The 18723-nt window shown below is 35.1% G+C and overlaps 1 protein-coding gene across 1 annotated transcript; it reads left to right on the top strand.

Annotated features, from left to right (window-relative positions):
* The first annotated feature begins 17396 nt into the window (after positions 1-17396).
* On the top strand, positions 17397-18494 carry LOC100373778 (neuropeptide FF receptor 2-like). Its single transcript, XM_002736175.1, has one exon. It carries the CDS (start codon positions 17397-17399, stop codon positions 18492-18494), a length of 1098 nt encoding a protein of 365 aa, XP_002736221.1.
* Positions 18495-18723: the final 229 nt, after the last annotated feature.

The following is an 18723-nucleotide window of genomic DNA, read 5'->3' on the forward strand; positions in this document are numbered from 1 at the left end:
ACAGACCTAAGAAGCAGAAGTTCTATAAACCTTCAGTCAGTGACAAAGGTAATTGAACAACGTTTTTTCTCAACATGTGAATGCTATTATCGGAGCATACGCTATGCAATTATAGTTATTCTAATTCGCCTAATTTGTTGGGAGATCGTAAATTGGTGTTCTCAGGCGATGCTTCTGATATCTTCGAACAATTTATAAACATGTATCCGTCTTGTCCAGTTGTATCGGATTTCTAATTCACCAAGAATCATCATTATGACATGGAGAAAAAAAAACACACTTTTAAAAACATGGGCGACCTAATGTGTGGCACGTATTCAGCTATAAATTGCATACAAATGATATCTTTAACATCGACTACATGTCTTGTGATTACGATACACAATGTCGAGGCAGGGTAATCAAAACTGAAAAGGCTCAGTTTGACCGACAGATTACGATCTAATATCACATGCAAATAGGTGATCTGACTAAAATTGAAACGCTGTCCATCAACCGTATGGTTAACATATTGACAGCGACAGTGAATGAATATTTCAGTTAGTCGTGGTTTGTCGTGTTTTATCGCATTGCGATAACAACGCGAAGTAGCATAAAGACAAAGCAAACGTATTTACCAACGCGTAGTCAAATCGATCTATTATTATTATTATTATTATTATTATTATTATTATTATTATTATTATTATTATTATTATTATTATTATTATTATTATTATTATCATTATTATTATTATTATTATTATTATTATTGATTGTAGTCAAACTATGCGATTTCAAAATGCCAGACAACTATTAAAATATAATGTTATATGTGATCGGAGCCTGTGTAATCGGTTGTGTTCAATTTCGCAGTCCCATACTCGTCACGCGCTATAATGTGTTTGCGTTCGATGTAAACAAGGTTAGTGTGTGAAGTAACTGTCACTGACATTTTTTAAACAAGAACAAATTCTCTGTCACTTTATGCACGGTTAGTTTCCGCTGCAAGATTATAATAATTCAAATTAGCTAGATCAATTGTTTGGCAAAACACCCCTTGTTGACTGAAGAGATATAACTAGCATAATATCTATAATTTAATTGCTCATACATGTCTGGCTATGACGTTAAAACGTTGGTATGTGGTACGCACCACTACGACTGAAAACAACATGAACGAAACACACACAAAGTGATTGTTCGGTTATTTAAATTGTCAAAAAGTCGTATTTTCTCACAATTTTAAAATGTAATTTCTCAATAACGCCAACCAGTTTCCACACTGCTCCACTGGACAGATTGACCGAACAGTACAGCCATTCCAACCACCCACACGACTAAAACACGTTAAGGTGTTTGTTATTTTCTGCGGCACGGATACGTTGATATCTGCGGAAATGTCAAAAGACATGTCGTATAACAGTGTAGGTTAAATGTTTTTCATTTTCCGTTCACGTAATATAAAACTGTTACCCGATAGTTAGCAAGGAAATTGCAGTTTCAGGTATATATATATATGAGCATGGGATTATATCGTACAATTTTAAAGATCCGGATTTTGTGCCTTATTTCGGCTCCTATTTTGCATAAAAGTGTACTTATGCCAGTTTGATAGAGCGACTAATCATTTTCTTCAGGTATGGTGTCAGTCAGTTCAGTTACTCACATTAATGCATTGCACGTGCTTTAGTCAGAAGTTAATTTATCTTGAATTATCATATACTGGCAGCGTGTGAAATTCCAGGATAAGTCATTATTTCTGTGTTGGGGTATATTTGTATTATGCGACTTTAGAAATAAGGTTAAATATATATATATATTCAATTCTTGTAAGTGAATATATATTTTAGAAATTATGTATTTAATTCACAGTATAAAAAATGTGTAAGTAAAATATATACTCGAATGAATAACTATCATAAAACATTGCGACATTTTTGAAAGTTCTGCGTGCATTTCGTAGCGACTGGGCATATTGGGATACATTTAAATATGTCTTAACATGTCACCAACATACTTTGCTTTCTTTCTTATCCGAGAAAACTGAGCATTGGTTTTGTCTACATCGTGTCAACCGAAGTCGTCACGCGATTCACTGATTCTTGTAATAAAAAGACACTTTCTATTCTACGCCGGATTACCCTATTGAACGGTTAAATGGATAATATGGAAACAAATATGAGTGCTCGCCCAGCATGCAACAGTCCGCTGAACAATCACCACAGATAACGCTTGAGTAAAAAATGTCCAAACTCAGACACCGTCATATACTCACACATAATAATATACTCAGAACAAATGGTTCACTGGCGAAGAATTTTCAAGTTTTTTTTGTACTGAAATATCTAAATATGTTGCTTCCGACATGAACGAAGATGTGAAGTTCTGGCGGTCACATGATATACGTTTTATCTCAACAGTGTGTTATGAAACTACTTTTTTAAAAAAAACAACAACAACATTTATACTGCCTAATGGCTATTACATTGGATCGATAATTAAAAAAACGTAGGTTGTATAGATTGGCGCTCCACTGTCTTCAAGTTAGTTGAATGAAATGTCAATTCAATTGATAGCATCATTATAGCAACGATGATTGTATCATTCTATGTATATATTAAATTAATCATCATCCCTTCTGACGCGAAATTAATCCAGAGGACATGGTCAGACAACGTGTCACGTATTCAACTGTAACTTAATGTATTTGTACAATAATAAGAACAATAATAATGTAAATTGAAATGTGCAAACACGTTTTCTATTTAAAACGACATTTCCTCTTTGTACACCATGACTGGTTTAGGAAAAATGACGCATTAATTAATCAAGGAACAATTCTACACAATGCTAATGTGACTTATTGTGGTGCGATCAGTGGCAAAACGATATATGATTTGAATTATTACGAAATATCACTCACATTTCTACAGAGAATATTAAATAGTTTTACTGGCAGTGTCTTGTTTTTAATAACTCGGCAGATGTATCGAAACATTTGAGAAGTGGAATATGACTACAATTAATCACAAATATTAAAATTTCATGTTTGGTGAATATATTTAATTTGATTCAATACCAAAATATACGATTTTTGATCACAAATATTATTTACTATTATACTAGTATTGATTATTCACGGTAGCGGCCTGGGTTATACTCTAAAACAAGTTTCTGCATGGTTTCCCTTGGTTACTCTAGTGCAATTTATCTTTCGGAATGATTGACCACATCAGCCATTGCGATTTTTTCACTCAACGTTTGGACATGTATATGGGCTTTACCTAAAAATAACAGTTTCTTGCCAATAAAAAAGCAAGTTGCAGTCAGTGTCAGTTGGGTGCTATGAAATAGATCGCTGTGGTGTTTTAAGCGTGGTGGTCGTCGCGCCGCGTCCTGTTCGATATGGGACTCATAGCGACGTACACAACGCGTGTGAAATACATTGTTTTGTTTACACGAAATTCGAGCACTCGCTGTGCGACGACCACCGCCCATTAAGCTAAAAATCACGGAGGGCAAGACTTTTTAGACTATTTAAACAATGTTGGGAGAATCAAAAATTTGTAGAGAACGTGAAACCCTATACAAATGTACAATTTTTCGTTTCCATTGCAATACATTTGAGGTCATGTCAATCATGAACGATTACAAATTTCGGCACGTGTCGAGGTCCCTCATCATAAACATAGCAAAAGAATCTAAAACGATGTCAAAATTGTCGATCGAGTTAATGACTATTGTAAAATAAACAACAGCCTTGGACAGTAGAAAAATGTGTTATTTCACTAGTTCTCAGTGAACATGCCTTCTATCTGCCTTACAGGCGGCAGTGCATTAGTTGCATCGCTTCTCTCTGCTCTTTGTGTCACTCCAGCAGACCCCTTGTAATTGGCCGTGTAAGGGTTCTATTTTGGGCAACTGATATTTCAGAAGTGAGAGTACTAATAACTAAATTTTTCAACATATGCGTATGTATCAACATAAAACGAAACATAAGAGTTCAAAAGATTTAATATTGTAGAATGACTTTATGGAGTAAGACTTTTTCATGTCGAATATATCATTCTGTTGTTTCACAACATCAGGTCTCTGACAATGTGTACCACGCTGGATCCAATCCTGCATAAATATTAAATTCAAACAGTCGGCTGAACCCGACTCCGCCTCAAAAGAATCGACATGTCTTTGAAAGGAATTTCACATTATCAGAGTTGGACGTTAAGAGATGATAAACACAATTATACTAAAAGTGCAACTTGTTTAGAAGTTCACTTCTTCTATGGTAAAACAGTACTTAATTTCACCACCTTTCCATTATATTGGAATGGCTCATTTTATCTTTAACATTTACCAATATACCTAATATGTGCATTTAAATGCATTTAAAGCGGGGAGGTCGTCAGCTGCGCATGCGTCAGATGGCCATAGCGTGACAAACAAGCGTCTACCCATGAGCCTTTGCGTTTTTTTGCGTGTGCTGTTACCGTCGGTTAGAACTCGATTCCCGCACGTGCGCAAGTGACGACCCTCCCGCTTTAAATGAAACATTAATTTCACTTCATTTTTCAGTGATTATTTCAAGAGTTGTGATTTAGTACGTATCATAATTTCAAACTATGATACATGTAAATGTGTGTACGCGTGGTGGGGGGGGGGGTTAACCACCAAACTGCATTTACGACAACGATGTTCCCTATATTTCTGCAATACGTAAAAAATAATATAAGGATATTACTTGAGGATACATCAAAGTACGCACGAAGACAGTACAGCTGCAACATCGACTGACGCACAGCGGAGGTTGATGCGTGGCGTACTGTCTGAGTGATACTTTGAGGTATTCTCGTAATAACCTTATTATCATACATATTTTCCCTCCAAGAATACACCATGGGAACGCCGAATTTCAAAATGTTTAGAACATAATCAGCAAACTTCTTTGTGTGGTGGCAGCCATGTTTGTTTTTATTATTCAGTTAGAGGACGCTCACGCTCGTAATCAGTCCATATTTGGAATACGCATTTCATAATATGGTAGAATGAAAATATTGGAATTCGTATTTCCTAATATGGTAGGATGAAAATACCCCGTAAAATACCGCAAAATTACGGCACGCTGTAACTTATGGCTTTACGGTGACAGATGTATAATAATATTGATTACAAAAACTGATAAACTACTCATCACATAGTGTGTTGTATTAGTATGTATGTTAAATGGTTAATTGATATTAGGTTTCATTGATATTCGTTTTGGTGGAATTATTTGTTGTTTTTATAACAAAACTTAGAAGTAATATTTATCTGCATAATATTTATCTGTTACAGAACTAAAACCGATATTTCAACTACACACACGATATATTAACTTTTAAACTAAATATTTTAACTTACACACTATATATTTAATTTTGGATTTAATCATGCTCATTATTGTATGCAGTAATACAAACCCCCAACGACTGTAATACAATGCATGACGTACACAGCGAAGGAACCATTATGTTATTTACTGATAACACACAATGGATACTAGAAATATGAAATCATAACATACACGTACTTAAAAGGCGGTAGTCGTCGCGCTGCGCATGTGCGTGATATATGGGACTCATATAAACACAAATGGTGACTTTGACTGTTGCGCAAATCAAGGAGGACGAACTGACACGCTTCCAAGTTTTAATTAGGTAATTTTCATGTAAATTTCATGGAAGGTATCGAAGGAGTCACCGGCGGTAATCAGTGCAGGTCGCGCCCAGGTCAAACCTCATACTTGTGATTTCCATTTGAAGAGTGCATTGGATTGTGGAAAAAATCAATGTTTATCAACACAAATGTCGAACATGCGCAGCGCGACGACTACCGCGCTTTGAAGTATAAACTTGAAAACGATTTATGAATTAGACTTTTTGTAGACCCACAAATAACAAATGTCATCTCCCTTAATTTCTCCTTAAACACGTACACTACACAAAACAAAATGTCAGCAACATACAAAAGTAGTTACTTACGAACAACGTATTTGCTTAATATTAAGTTGCACCTCGCCATAAATATTAAATATTAATTAACGAATGGCGTATACAGTATCATAGTTGCAGAATTGGTTAAAAATCAAGTCATATTCCGCCTCTTTGGCTGATCCCAGGCCGACACCATAGCTGGAAAAGTACGTCTATTTAATTAGCGTGGGTGCAGTTATTTACTAGATGAAGACACAGCAACCTTAAAAAGAATTATTAGAAATCGTGTGTCTAGACTATTGTTCATTATATGTGCAATTCATAAAAAAACATTCAATAAATTAATGTTGTTGTACGTAAAATGTAAAAAAAAGGAATGGTGAAAAACGGACTAATACATGTTGTAAATGACTCGTACATACCATTTTTCAATACGCCACGCGATGGCCGCATCAACTGAAAAATCTACTATCCGGTCTTTGTTCATAAAAAAGGTGTCATTTCTGAACGTAAACAAGTCATTGACAAGTCACTTCTCCAATAATATTCAGAATACACGTTCAATTTGGCATATCGTAAATACCAAATGGTGTTGACTATCATGTTTAATCATTTCCTTTCAAGCGAGGGATGTTGAATGACATTTCAGTTTTAAATTCGTATTTATTACCGTTGCCATTAATGGACCGATCGTTATTCAAAACAACATTCGGGTATAACATACATGCTGGAGTAAAAGCGTTTTTATTTGTCATAATCCTCGTACATGGTGTATACTACATTTCAATGTAACGTCATGGATCAATACCAAACATTCATTAACAAGCTCCCTTTGTACGGCGTGTGTTCTGTATATTGATTGGAGACTTTGCCATAAAAATAACGACCACTCTATCAATTGCATGTAATGGGCAGTTATTGCAAACAACACATTGTACTGACAAATCAGCAAAGCAAAGGTTTCAATCCAGCGTATTTATGATAATAATGACGTATTGCTCAGCACCACGTCTGTCAGTTGACCTCAAAAATCGTTATTTTCAACGATAGTGTTGTTCGTCATACAGTAACACCGTGGATTCTTTAAGTCATATATGCGTTTGAATGTTTGTGCCATTTAGTTAAAATTAAACACGTTTTTTGAAACATCTAAGTTCCCAACAGTAAATGTATAATGAGATTTGTCATGTTATATGACTCAATATTTTGCTAAAAATTAGAATGAGATACAATAGCGCGTCAATTTTGTTCACACGATTTACTATCGTGTAATACAAGACATATGTTTTATTTCCTCATCATATACAGATTGCTGATAATTTATATAATTATGACTATCACCATGGTGATTATAAATTATATTTTCTAGATATAGTCAGTACATTTAACAATTGTCAGTATTTAACTCTATGAATGTCAAATTCAACTTTTGACATCTTCCACAAAATAAAACTGCATATTTGTTTACAATTAATACCGAAATTATAAAAAAATATAAACTATGTGCACCCTCATTTTTGACGGGAAATATCATTGTGTTAATATCACATGCCTTCAAGCCCACGTTATTCGTGTTCCTTCTGTTAGAATTCCGATCTAATTTCCCAGTAATATCAGATTAGCCTACTATCTAGGATCACGAATTGTATCCATTATTTAATTGTCTACAAAGAAGATAATTCTGTACGCAGGGCGAACACAGTTTTCATTTACATTCCATACATTGTTGTTAATCATCATGGAGACTGTCTTGCCTCCGAGTGTAACTGCGGAAAAGCATTAACATTGTCTGAATCATTTGGTAACCTTGCTTCACCAAAACAAGTTTGTCCCCGGTGACCGTACCTGTGTACTATATAAGTAGATATCGTATTACTTTGATTGAAAATGCGTTCAGTATTATATCGAGTAATATATGACAAAATAATGTAAGTGAATGTTACTTCGTCTCAAATCGACCGATAAATATATATGAATTTCACATATAGAAACGATCAACTAAAACATTGTACTATTTGTTCCATATATTCTAACACAACTCACTCTTCAAGTATTTAGTATATAATTTCTATTCACGTTTTTGTAGATTAAAAGATTTATCCGCACAAAATTTCGACATTGAAAGTATATATATAAGATTCATCATGATTCCTTTTTAATACTCTTAAACTCTAAAGGTCAAACTCGCATTAGAGAGGGCAGTGACGAAATTCTCCACTTATTGCACTTATACGTGACATTTAAAATTCATATTCATTGAAGAGAGTACTTGTTCAAGGCCAAGTATTGACTGGGGAGCAGCATTCCCGTTTGTATGTGTATTGGGCACCATCCTTGATTACCAAGGATACATGTATTCATGTAGAAGTAGTAGCAATTACCATTAACAGATTTCACTGAAAATACAGATTCTGAAGTAGATCATATAAAAAAAAACAATGGATTATACTTGTCTTTGTGACAAGTATTGTGCACACGCACCAAGCTTTGAAACCAATATACTTTTTTTTTGAAAATGCGTCACCACTCTATCAAATTAAAACGTTAGACTGTGCAACGTATACTGTGACCAGTCGTGGAACACAGAAATAGTGTATAATTTGAAATGTTAAAAGCGATCTGTCACTAATTGTTTGATATGTATTTCTATATTTATTGATGCTATGTTACAATGTGTAACGTAAAACATACAATATTTTGTTCATATTTGATAACTAAACAATGGATAATCAATACATACATGCTCAGTCAAAAAAACATTAGCTTTTTAGTAAAAAAAATGTTGACTCGTAGAATTCAATATCGACCGCATGATATTACGTAAAGATACTAATTAAAGTCAATAGAAATATTACAACTGCCTAGTATGTGTGTATATATAATGCAACTACTAGTGAAGTTAAAGTAGTATTTCGGAAACACAAATGAGACACAAACACCACACAGTCAATTCAGTGCAATATCCTAATTGTTAGGTGGTGATGCAGTTAGTGCGTCAGATTCGACTATTCACCAGGTTGAAACCAGGTTGTCACGTTATGTAGTTGAGACTCTGTCGCGTTATGTAGTTCATCACAACGAATTGTAATTACAGACTAATAGTTCGGGATATGTATATATCATTCGATTCAATGACCTTACGTTTAGCGATGATAAATAGCGTGGCATATATGAACCCTTAAATTAATTTTCCCTGACGAGGTTTCATTCAGGCTGAAACGACCCCACTATTAAGATTGATAAATTTCGGTATGATTGTTAACGAGGCGATATTGTATATCGTTTTTGACGTATATTGTGACGAACGAGGTTCCGATGCACGCAGCGTATGTACTGTATAAATATTCATTTTAAAATTCAGCAAAAAAACCTTATAGCTGAGTCGTATTTATCTACAAAGAAAACTCAAAATACACTATTAATCACATATTTCGAAAGGTAAATGTATACATTATGTACGGATGCGTATTTATATATTTGAAATTTACATTTATTTGCTGATATTGACATATATGTCTAACATGTACCGTTTAATTAAAATACTTCGAACTATTTGTTGATAATATTACATTCCAAGCAAAGCATATATCACGCATCTTCCGCAAAATCAAGGTTGTACATGGAGAATACATTAAAGATTCATGCAATGCATATGTCGTTATTCAATGCACAAGACAGACAAATATACTAAGAATACTAATGAAATTGTCTATGAATATTAGTTCATAGCTTTAAATTATATTTTTTTTTGTATGTAATAAAATATCTTAGGTACGTGAACCCAATAATATACCTAAAATATACCTATTTATAATTCGAGTTTTAAGCAATTTTTGTAAGTAGGCTTTAACAGTACGGGCCCAGAGGAGATTGAAGCGGTATTTAAAATGTTATTATTCATTTATTCAAGTGCACAATCTTTTGTTTGCCAACCACGTGTACCGAAGTATCACGGCACCACTGATTGTTTGAATATTTCTCAACGGTAGCATTACCGGCGAAGCTAAATTTAAAGCGCATTTACAAGGAGCTTAGATTTGTAATGCACTTCAGCTGTTTCGGTAGCGAGGAAATTTGCAGACATTAGGCCAAATTAGTGTTTTTTTCAAATGGAAATGTATTCAAAATAGCGAATGGGCAAACATTCAGAATGAATTGATAGTTAGTTTGTCGCCTACCTGTGGTAATGCATATATTTTATGGAAGCTTAGATAAACGAGAAAACGGCTTCGATATATTTGTAGCTTGATTGCTTAGCGGATTATGTGACAGGAAATGTCGTATACAGCTGTTTACTGGGCTGTTCCCAAAGAAATAGTTAATTCAAATGTGAATAAAAAGTGTGTATAAATAAGCGTCCTCGCTTAATAATGCATTACATTCTATATCGCTCTAGTTGAACGATACACAGTAAGAGATAGGTATTAGTTTAGTACAACCTCGAAGTTTAACAAAGACTGCGTTTTCATAATTAGTTTCAATAACCTGGCTCCATTTAAAGCTTGCTTTAAAGAAGGTTCTCTCATTTGAATGAGCAGAAGATTTCACTCCAGTTTTATCATTTACATATGCACATTATAATTATCATAATTAGTTGAGATTCTAAATAATGCATAGTGCGGAAATCATGACATTCTAAGGTGAGTAGTATAATTGACGTGATTTGTTTCTGCTTGCATATTCGCTATAATGTTTCACGCAGTAGTTATATCAGTGTACTTAAAGGGGGGAGTCGTCACCTGCGCATGCGTCAGATGGCCATAGCTTGTCATTGTTTACAAACAAGCGTCGTCGTCGTCGTCGTCGTCACGACTATGATACAAACACTCATTTCAAAATGAACTGTGACTATCATAATAAAATACGTAATGAAAGTTGTCAGAAGCAATAACACGCTGCAATGATGGAATAGACATTGAACTCACATCGCCATGGGATATATAATTGTCTATTGATAGTCCGGATGTTCTAGACCGCGGGTATATTATGCTCCCCGTAGGTGAATTTTCAATTTATGTAACCATGCATAACTGTATTGCATACAAAATTAAACACGAATATAGCTCAGTTTCTTTAAACAGACAATGATTGATGAATATACTCGCTACGAGTGCATTTTAATAACAACAAAAAATGCATAGAACCTGAAGTTAGTTTAATGGATTGTGATCGTATTCCATGAAATAATTTAATTAATAATCTTCATGTGAATACATGCACACATACACACATACATATCAATTTTGTTTGGGTTTTTATTACCGCGATGGTAGTGACTCTTGTTTTGCTGAGAGAGTGTATGTCGTGTGACGAATGTAGCAGGTCGTGTTTACCGTTTTGCAAACACCTGACCTGAAACCCCTCCGGTCTGCTTGCATTCACGGCATTATATCTCATTGATTTCACCATGTATTGTATTATGTTGATAATTTATTTGTTTATTGTTATTTGATGGCCATTCAAAGAGTATAATTATATGTTATGGAGAAGAACTATAGATTATTTTTTTTTAAACTTGGAGTATTAGATGTTTTTGTAATTTCTTATAACAGTCATTTTAGTACAAATGACCTGATGACGCTGGACGCACACGCACGCAGCGATTACAAATCTGAATTTGCATCTGATGATACAAAGCTTCATGAAAAATCGTTTTGAGAACACCACTATATTGAACAGCTCTCTTTCCTTTCTAAAAATTTAGATATTTATTCAAACATATCTAATAACGGGTGTATAGGAATCACATGTAATTGTTATCTGCGAGAGTGCCTTGGACCAACACACTTTACATTAGTTCTCAGCTGCCATCGTGATTGGCACATCGTGATCGTTTCGCCTTCGCCTTGGATTTGGCAGCATGCAGACTATGACTTTCCGACAGGCTGCATTTTGCTTTCAGCATCAGCTGCGATTTCCCTTATTGTGTCGTCCAACATTAGCCAAATCAGGTTCACTTTCAGCCACATACAGATTCTGCTGCAAACTACATGGTTCATCACTTGGACTTACAAAATGTGCAGCGATCATCGCATGTTGTAACACATAACTCATAATGAAATGCGTGTATGCAAAGTCTTGAATAGTGAACTGATCGAGTGTTGTATATTATGTTACAGAAAGTTTTGTCGCCGGGATAATTTTGTAGATCGCCAAATGGCGACCTAGATATTTTATATAATTGCCATTTACTAAATTTATTCACCATGGTTACCAAAATGATTGTAATATAGAGGGCTGATGAGATACGTCTTATAAATTGTAATACGACGACGATGCTGTAAATCGTTAGAACATGATTGGCTGTATGCTATGTTTTGATGCGTTGCCATAGAGATTTGTTTAAGAGATAAGTATTTGAAGACACTGGTCGGGTGAGAGCTGCAGAACGATCAGAATGGGAATAAAGCAAGTGTTGAAATTGCTGTCATACGTATCAGAGAGAATCAGTATTCGTTGAACAACTTGTTGTCATCCTAAATACTGTGTCGATGCATCACTTACTCCAAAACAACATACTCTGAATTATTGCTGTGCGTGTGAACGTCGCTATACTCATACCAGGTATTTAATACTAGTACTTTATTCCTAGATTGTTAATTTATGTGTTAATTGGACTCAGCGTAAATAGAAGGTGATTTGTACCTTCGACTATTCGTGATACAAATTAGAACGTTTGTGTTAACCATATTTCTTTGTTTGAAATTGCGTTTTCATTTATCATACTTATTGGGGATTACGCGACATATTGCAATTAAAAAAAAACATGTGTCGGTCAGATATTTGAAAAAAAAATGATCGATTATGACAGAGATTTTAGCTTAGATGTCTTCATCACAAACACATAAGACGAATAGTTACAGATCGTGGCTTGTACTATTTCTGATAGAGGCCGATTGTTTGCTCTTTGCGTATATCCATACACCTATAGCCCCAGGACCAAATAAACTGTATCCGATACTTTTTGCATAATTCTAAACGAACGTATAATATAACAATATGAAAAGACGTTTAATTTTATTATTATGTATTATTATAATTATTATTATTATTATCATTATTATTATTATTTGAAGCTATGTGTATGTACAACACATTACGATAAAGACTTATCGTTTTCGACATAGTGAAATTAATTCATAACGAAATGTATTCCATATGCGCACCTTTATTAATTATCTTTGAATATCAAAGACATAACATAATTTTATATATTCTCTATATTGCATTTATTTTCTCTTGATTTATGACTGAAAGCAGTTGAATGAAAAAAAATATAAACAACGTATGAATCTCATGCTTAAAGCAAGCACTCAGGTTGGTGTGGTTCTGCTTGAGTTCTTGTTTAACGACAAGTATCTTTGATTACGTCCTTCTGATGTATTTATTTACACAGTCGCGTATCTCGGTGCCACGTGTAACAAAGTAACTGTTCAAATATACGATGCACTCAGTTACACTACACGTACGTGTTACGGTCACACTGTAATGCGTATGTCTCCTCACATGTCAACTACAAAAAAAAATATTACACTACATCAATACTGTAACTTGCTCTGTTGTTGTTAATACAATATGAAAGCCGCTTAAATTCACCGCGACCTGCAATGGGAAAGATAAGGAACTGAAATCAAACTGGTATTATTTTCGACATCGACTCAGGGAGAGTAACAACGTCAAATCGGCTTCCAGCCGTGTTTTAGATCCCTTGTTTCATTTGCGTCCTGGCAACAATTGTGACGTTAATTTTATAGTTATGAAAACATGTACAAATCCTATTATAGTACTGATATGACGGACATAGTTCAGACCGACCGACGCCGGTGGTTTAAAGCGCATGGAATTAGCAGCATACGGTATCGTATGATATTCACCGCACGGCACTGCTGATGTATTGTATACACCATCAGTATGACTTGTACACGTAATATACAAATCGTCTCGTTAACCACAAACTGCGATATAGAACTACAATGCAACTATTCTTGATATAATAATCCGTCTCATACCGGAAGTGACGTCGTGACCCACACCACCTTATATAGAGCCAATATAAAATATACGTAAACTGCCACTTTTACTAGAACGAGAAAAAAAATACGTTCAATTGATTTGTCCGGTTCGTTATCCGCCAAACACATTTGGAGGCTACTTAGTACGTACACTGTTCAAGATGATAACATTGAACGTGGTTTACAAATAGATATGAAGTCATTATCAACTACATTCACAATATCTATATAGTATGGACACCTGCAGAATAATAATTAACCCCCATGAAGTCAATACAGAAAATCTGTAAGTAAACATTATTCAGGTCGTCGTATCGTTAGTGCTTTGTAACTTTACAATCTTCCGATCTAAAAAGCTGCGCTTAATTAACGGCAGTGTGCATTGTGATAAAGCTAGTCATGGCAATGGTAATTGAATTTGGCCGAAGAATGAAAAAGTATCGTCAATCGTTTTCCAGATAGACATCTGTGTTTAATGTACTTGTATTGTATTTTGACGTATGCGCGATATAGTGGCTTCTTTTCAGTGTACTCGTAGTCGTGAAATACATTGTCTTTCATGTTTGGCATATGGCAATTAGTACCATTGCACTTCGACGCGATGTCCTTATCAAGTCATTTTTTTCTTTTCACTGAATAAATGCGATTTACATTTACATTTAGATGGTATATTTAAATGTCTCTGATCGGCTTTGATTTCAGTACTATTTGACACGTGCTTTAATTAGATTATATAGTTGTGCATTTAACAAATCGAATCACCAATACTTTTCACCGAACAGTTCGATTGGTTTTCAATTACTGGTGCTATTATTAGTGTAAATAAAATTTTAATGGTAACTCGGACTGCGGCTGAACCATTTCCACCCACATGTACAAAGGATATTCTGTACACTCATATATTCGGTTCATAGTAGTTAACGGTATAAACATCGATTTCAGTTGGTATTGTGTCGGTGAAATTTACAGCAATTTACTGCATAGGCACAAAATAGGTTTCCACTACAAATCATGGTTGCAGAGACAATCCAGTTAATAATATATATATATATATATAATTATAATTTCCTGCTTGACGCCATAGGCATAAAGCATATAATATAACTTCTTAAACATGCAATCACTGTTTTAAAATGAAGCAATTTGAGTTTTCATTCGTGTTACCTAGAAGCGCTGAAAGACATAGTTACAATGGACGTTCAGATGGCGATCGATATATGCTCTATGCCGCTGCGTGATTTCCGGTTGCAAATTACATAACTGGCTTGCCCCTGTTTTCGTACGACTCTCTCTCTCATTCAGTAAATCGAAACGGTCGAACGTAACGACTTTTTTATTACTTGTTATATACTGTGTACATTTCACAACGTGCATTCATTCTGTTCCACAATCTTCATGCATCAGGCACACATCGATAATTAAAGTGCGACGTTTTTAAGTGGGGAAACAACTCAACACATTATCACTATCCGTGTTTCAAAACACCAATTGTCATAATATTATGATTAAACTTAAGTGTTTTCAGCAAACAAAAACACATCCACAATATATAGTATCCATCACAAGTTGCATGTTCATCTTGTCTCAAATACAATTATTGTATCATATAATAGTGTGTGTAAATGTATTTTTTTTGCTTTTCTTTTATCCTTGAATTGCTCATTTTACCGACTTCTTTCAATAATTCTCATCAAGACTTATTGCAGAAATACTGGAGACACAATGAAGTCATTTCCTTGTTATTAATCCGCGGTGACACTTAATCTGCATTACTTGGCGGATATCACGTTTTTTTTTAAATTTAATAAACCTTATCGTAGAGTTGATTAAAAAAATACTTTTTTCGACCGATGTTGAAACACCAGTTAGATTTAATAATACACACTTTTCTGCACTAAGATCACATACACAAATCAACAGCGTACACACACAGCGATATATTTGAGTAAACATGTTAAATTTTCACACAGAGTCTCCAGAAAAAGAATAGTGGGTATAGTTTCTCAATAGCACTTTAAATCATCACATTTATCGCTTAACGTCATGTTTGATATGGCTCCCATGCGACGAATATGACGCGTGTAAATAGGTAATTTATGTACAAGAAACACGCGCTGTGTGACGACTTTTGAGCTTTACAAACTCGATGCACTTTAGTGCCACTTAGCAAAATATAAAATTCATATGTTTTAAACTCCCTGTTATATTGTTTCAAGTTAGACTGATAACAAACAGCTAACTGACTTACATACTGACATAAAAATAAATAAATAAATAAATAAACAAACAAACAAACAAACAAACAAACATACAAACAAACAAACAAACAAACAAACAAACAAACAAACAAATAAACAAATAAATAAATAAATAAATAAATAAATAAATAAATAAATAAATAAATAAATAAATAAATAAATAAATAAAATAAATAAATAAATAAATGACTGGTCTCAGTCATTGCAATTTTCATCATCCAGGATGATAGGATGCCTCAGAATAATTAATATTGCTTGAGGATTGGCCTATCCGTGACAGCTTGGTGTATATGTTACATAGAACAAATGAAATTACGCCCAAGTGGCTTTTGGAATGTTATTGCTAACTTAAAAAATGACATTAAGTCGGTGCGAAGCTACTTACATAATTGTGCTTGATTTTCTACCAAATCAGTCAGACCAATCAGTAAGCAGTTTGTTTGTTTGTTCACAGGTAACTTTTACTTAAATTTTTACCCTATCTATGCTTTGCCTTAACTCAGTAATGTCGTATCTGCCATACTTTCACATGTGAACATTGACACTGTCTATTTTATTATAGATTCCAATATTAGGTGATACAAACCGAATACTGCCGATTTATATCGATATACTGTTGGAAAAATAAATAGGTAAGGTATGGCATAGCAGCAACATTAAGACACTACTAGTTACAAAGTCACGTATTGAATTTAAATGTATATAAGTCTTGTTTGATGTACAGTGACGATTGACTAAGCAGTTAGTTTAGTCGACATTTTCAATCCAACTCAGGGGCCAATCAGCCACGGCATTACAGTTAGATGACAATATTTCGTGTAATTAGTTGTTTGTATGCAAGGGAGTTTTCCACATACAAATGACGAATTCGGATGAATTTTGTTTATTTAGTTTCATTCCGTATTCAAGGTTGTGGTCGCATGGAACCAATAACGAACACTGTGCGTCGCGATGAGTGTGGTTCTTTAACAAGTCACCCAGACACGCGACTAAAGCCATATTTCTAAGAATTATAATCTTTTCTGATGTCGTCTCCAGACAAATACTGCGTTCAAAATAATCCTGTTTTTTGTTGTTGTTTTTTTTTGTCGCGTGAACTCATTGTGAATTTGTGTTGATCACATTTTAACTGTGACCTTGTATATGTTGTTTTCATAGAAACACTTACGTTTAATATGGAAGAATCAGGCAATATATCATCCAGCATCGCGCCCGCCCCCGTCGACCCACTGAACACAGCAGAGTTTTGGTACCAGGTCTTTGCTCTGGACACGCCAGCGGAAGTGGTACTGTTCTTTGGTATTCTCTTTGTCCTTTTGATACTTGGTGGCAACGTGTGGGTTATCGTCGCCGTTATTCGAAACCCTAAACTGAGAAGTTCAGCCACGAATATATTCATCGTTTCACTTTCAGTGACAGACATTCTAGTCGGTGTAGTGACCGTACCGCAACACGTGGCCGTTTGGGGATATTTCAGTCATGTTCACAACAACGTCATTTGCAAGCTAGTGGCGTATCTACAGAGCTGCTCCCTCACCGGTACAACGCTTTTCCTCATCTGCATCGCCGTAGACCGCTATCGTGCCATCGTGCAACCGCTGAAACCCCGCATAACCGTTAACCAGGCATTGTTTGGATGTGCCCTGGTTTGGCTAGTCGGACTCCTGTATGGGATTGCCCCGCTGTATACTGTAGGCCTAAACCCAAGAGTTGAATATGTTGGCAACGAAACCTACGTTATCTATAGGTGCGGTGTCTTGTATGAAAAAGCCGAACTGGACGCAATCATTCGTTTATTAGATTTCGTTGTGTTTTACGGCGTTAATCTGCTGATACTCGCTATCCTGTACGGCATTATGATCTCTACGCTCTGGTTCGGCAAATCCCCGAGCAATTCATCAAATCGCGGCAAACAGAAAGCGATTAAAATGTTGGGTTTTGTAGTTTTACAGTTCAGCCTTACATGGCTCCCGTACCACGCCCTGCAGCTCTACTACCAGTACACCACATACATCCCACCCAGACCGCTCCTCTACTCGACTGCACCCATCAACAGTACATTCTTCATATTCTGTTGCAATAGTTGGATAAACCCGATCCTCTACGCATACTTCAACGAAAACTTTCGGAAGGAGTTTGTTCGCCTATTCCCATGTTTAAATAGAAAGAGTAAAGTTGGCCCAACCACAACTGGTATGTCAGTGACATCTAAAACAGGCAATATGTCCGTCACACAAGCTAATACACAGGTATCAACCGTTTCGACTGCTTGAAAAAACACATTCATGGTATTTGATGACAATATCAGAGCATTCTGTCGTAATACTAAAGGTTGGACGAGGGAATACTAGTAAGCATACACATACGTACGTAAAAAGTGACTTGCTCGGATTGTATCTTAGGTACTTCGTTGGAACTTTGGTAAGCGGCGTATCGGAAGAGTTGCCCCCTCACTAGTGCGAATAAGATAAAACACTTTATTTGCATGGAGTTTTACCGAAG

Source organism: Saccoglossus kowalevskii, chromosome 14, assembly GCF_978046115.1.
Source record: "Saccoglossus kowalevskii chromosome 14, keSacKowa6.1, whole genome shotgun sequence".
NCBI classification, from domain to species: Eukaryota; Metazoa; Hemichordata; class Enteropneusta; family Harrimaniidae; genus Saccoglossus; species Saccoglossus kowalevskii.

Coding starts and splice junctions, on each gene's coding strand:
- LOC100373778 (XM_002736175.1), top strand. CDS start 17,397: ATGGAAGAATCAGGCAATATATCATCCAGCATCGCGCCCGCCCCCGTC.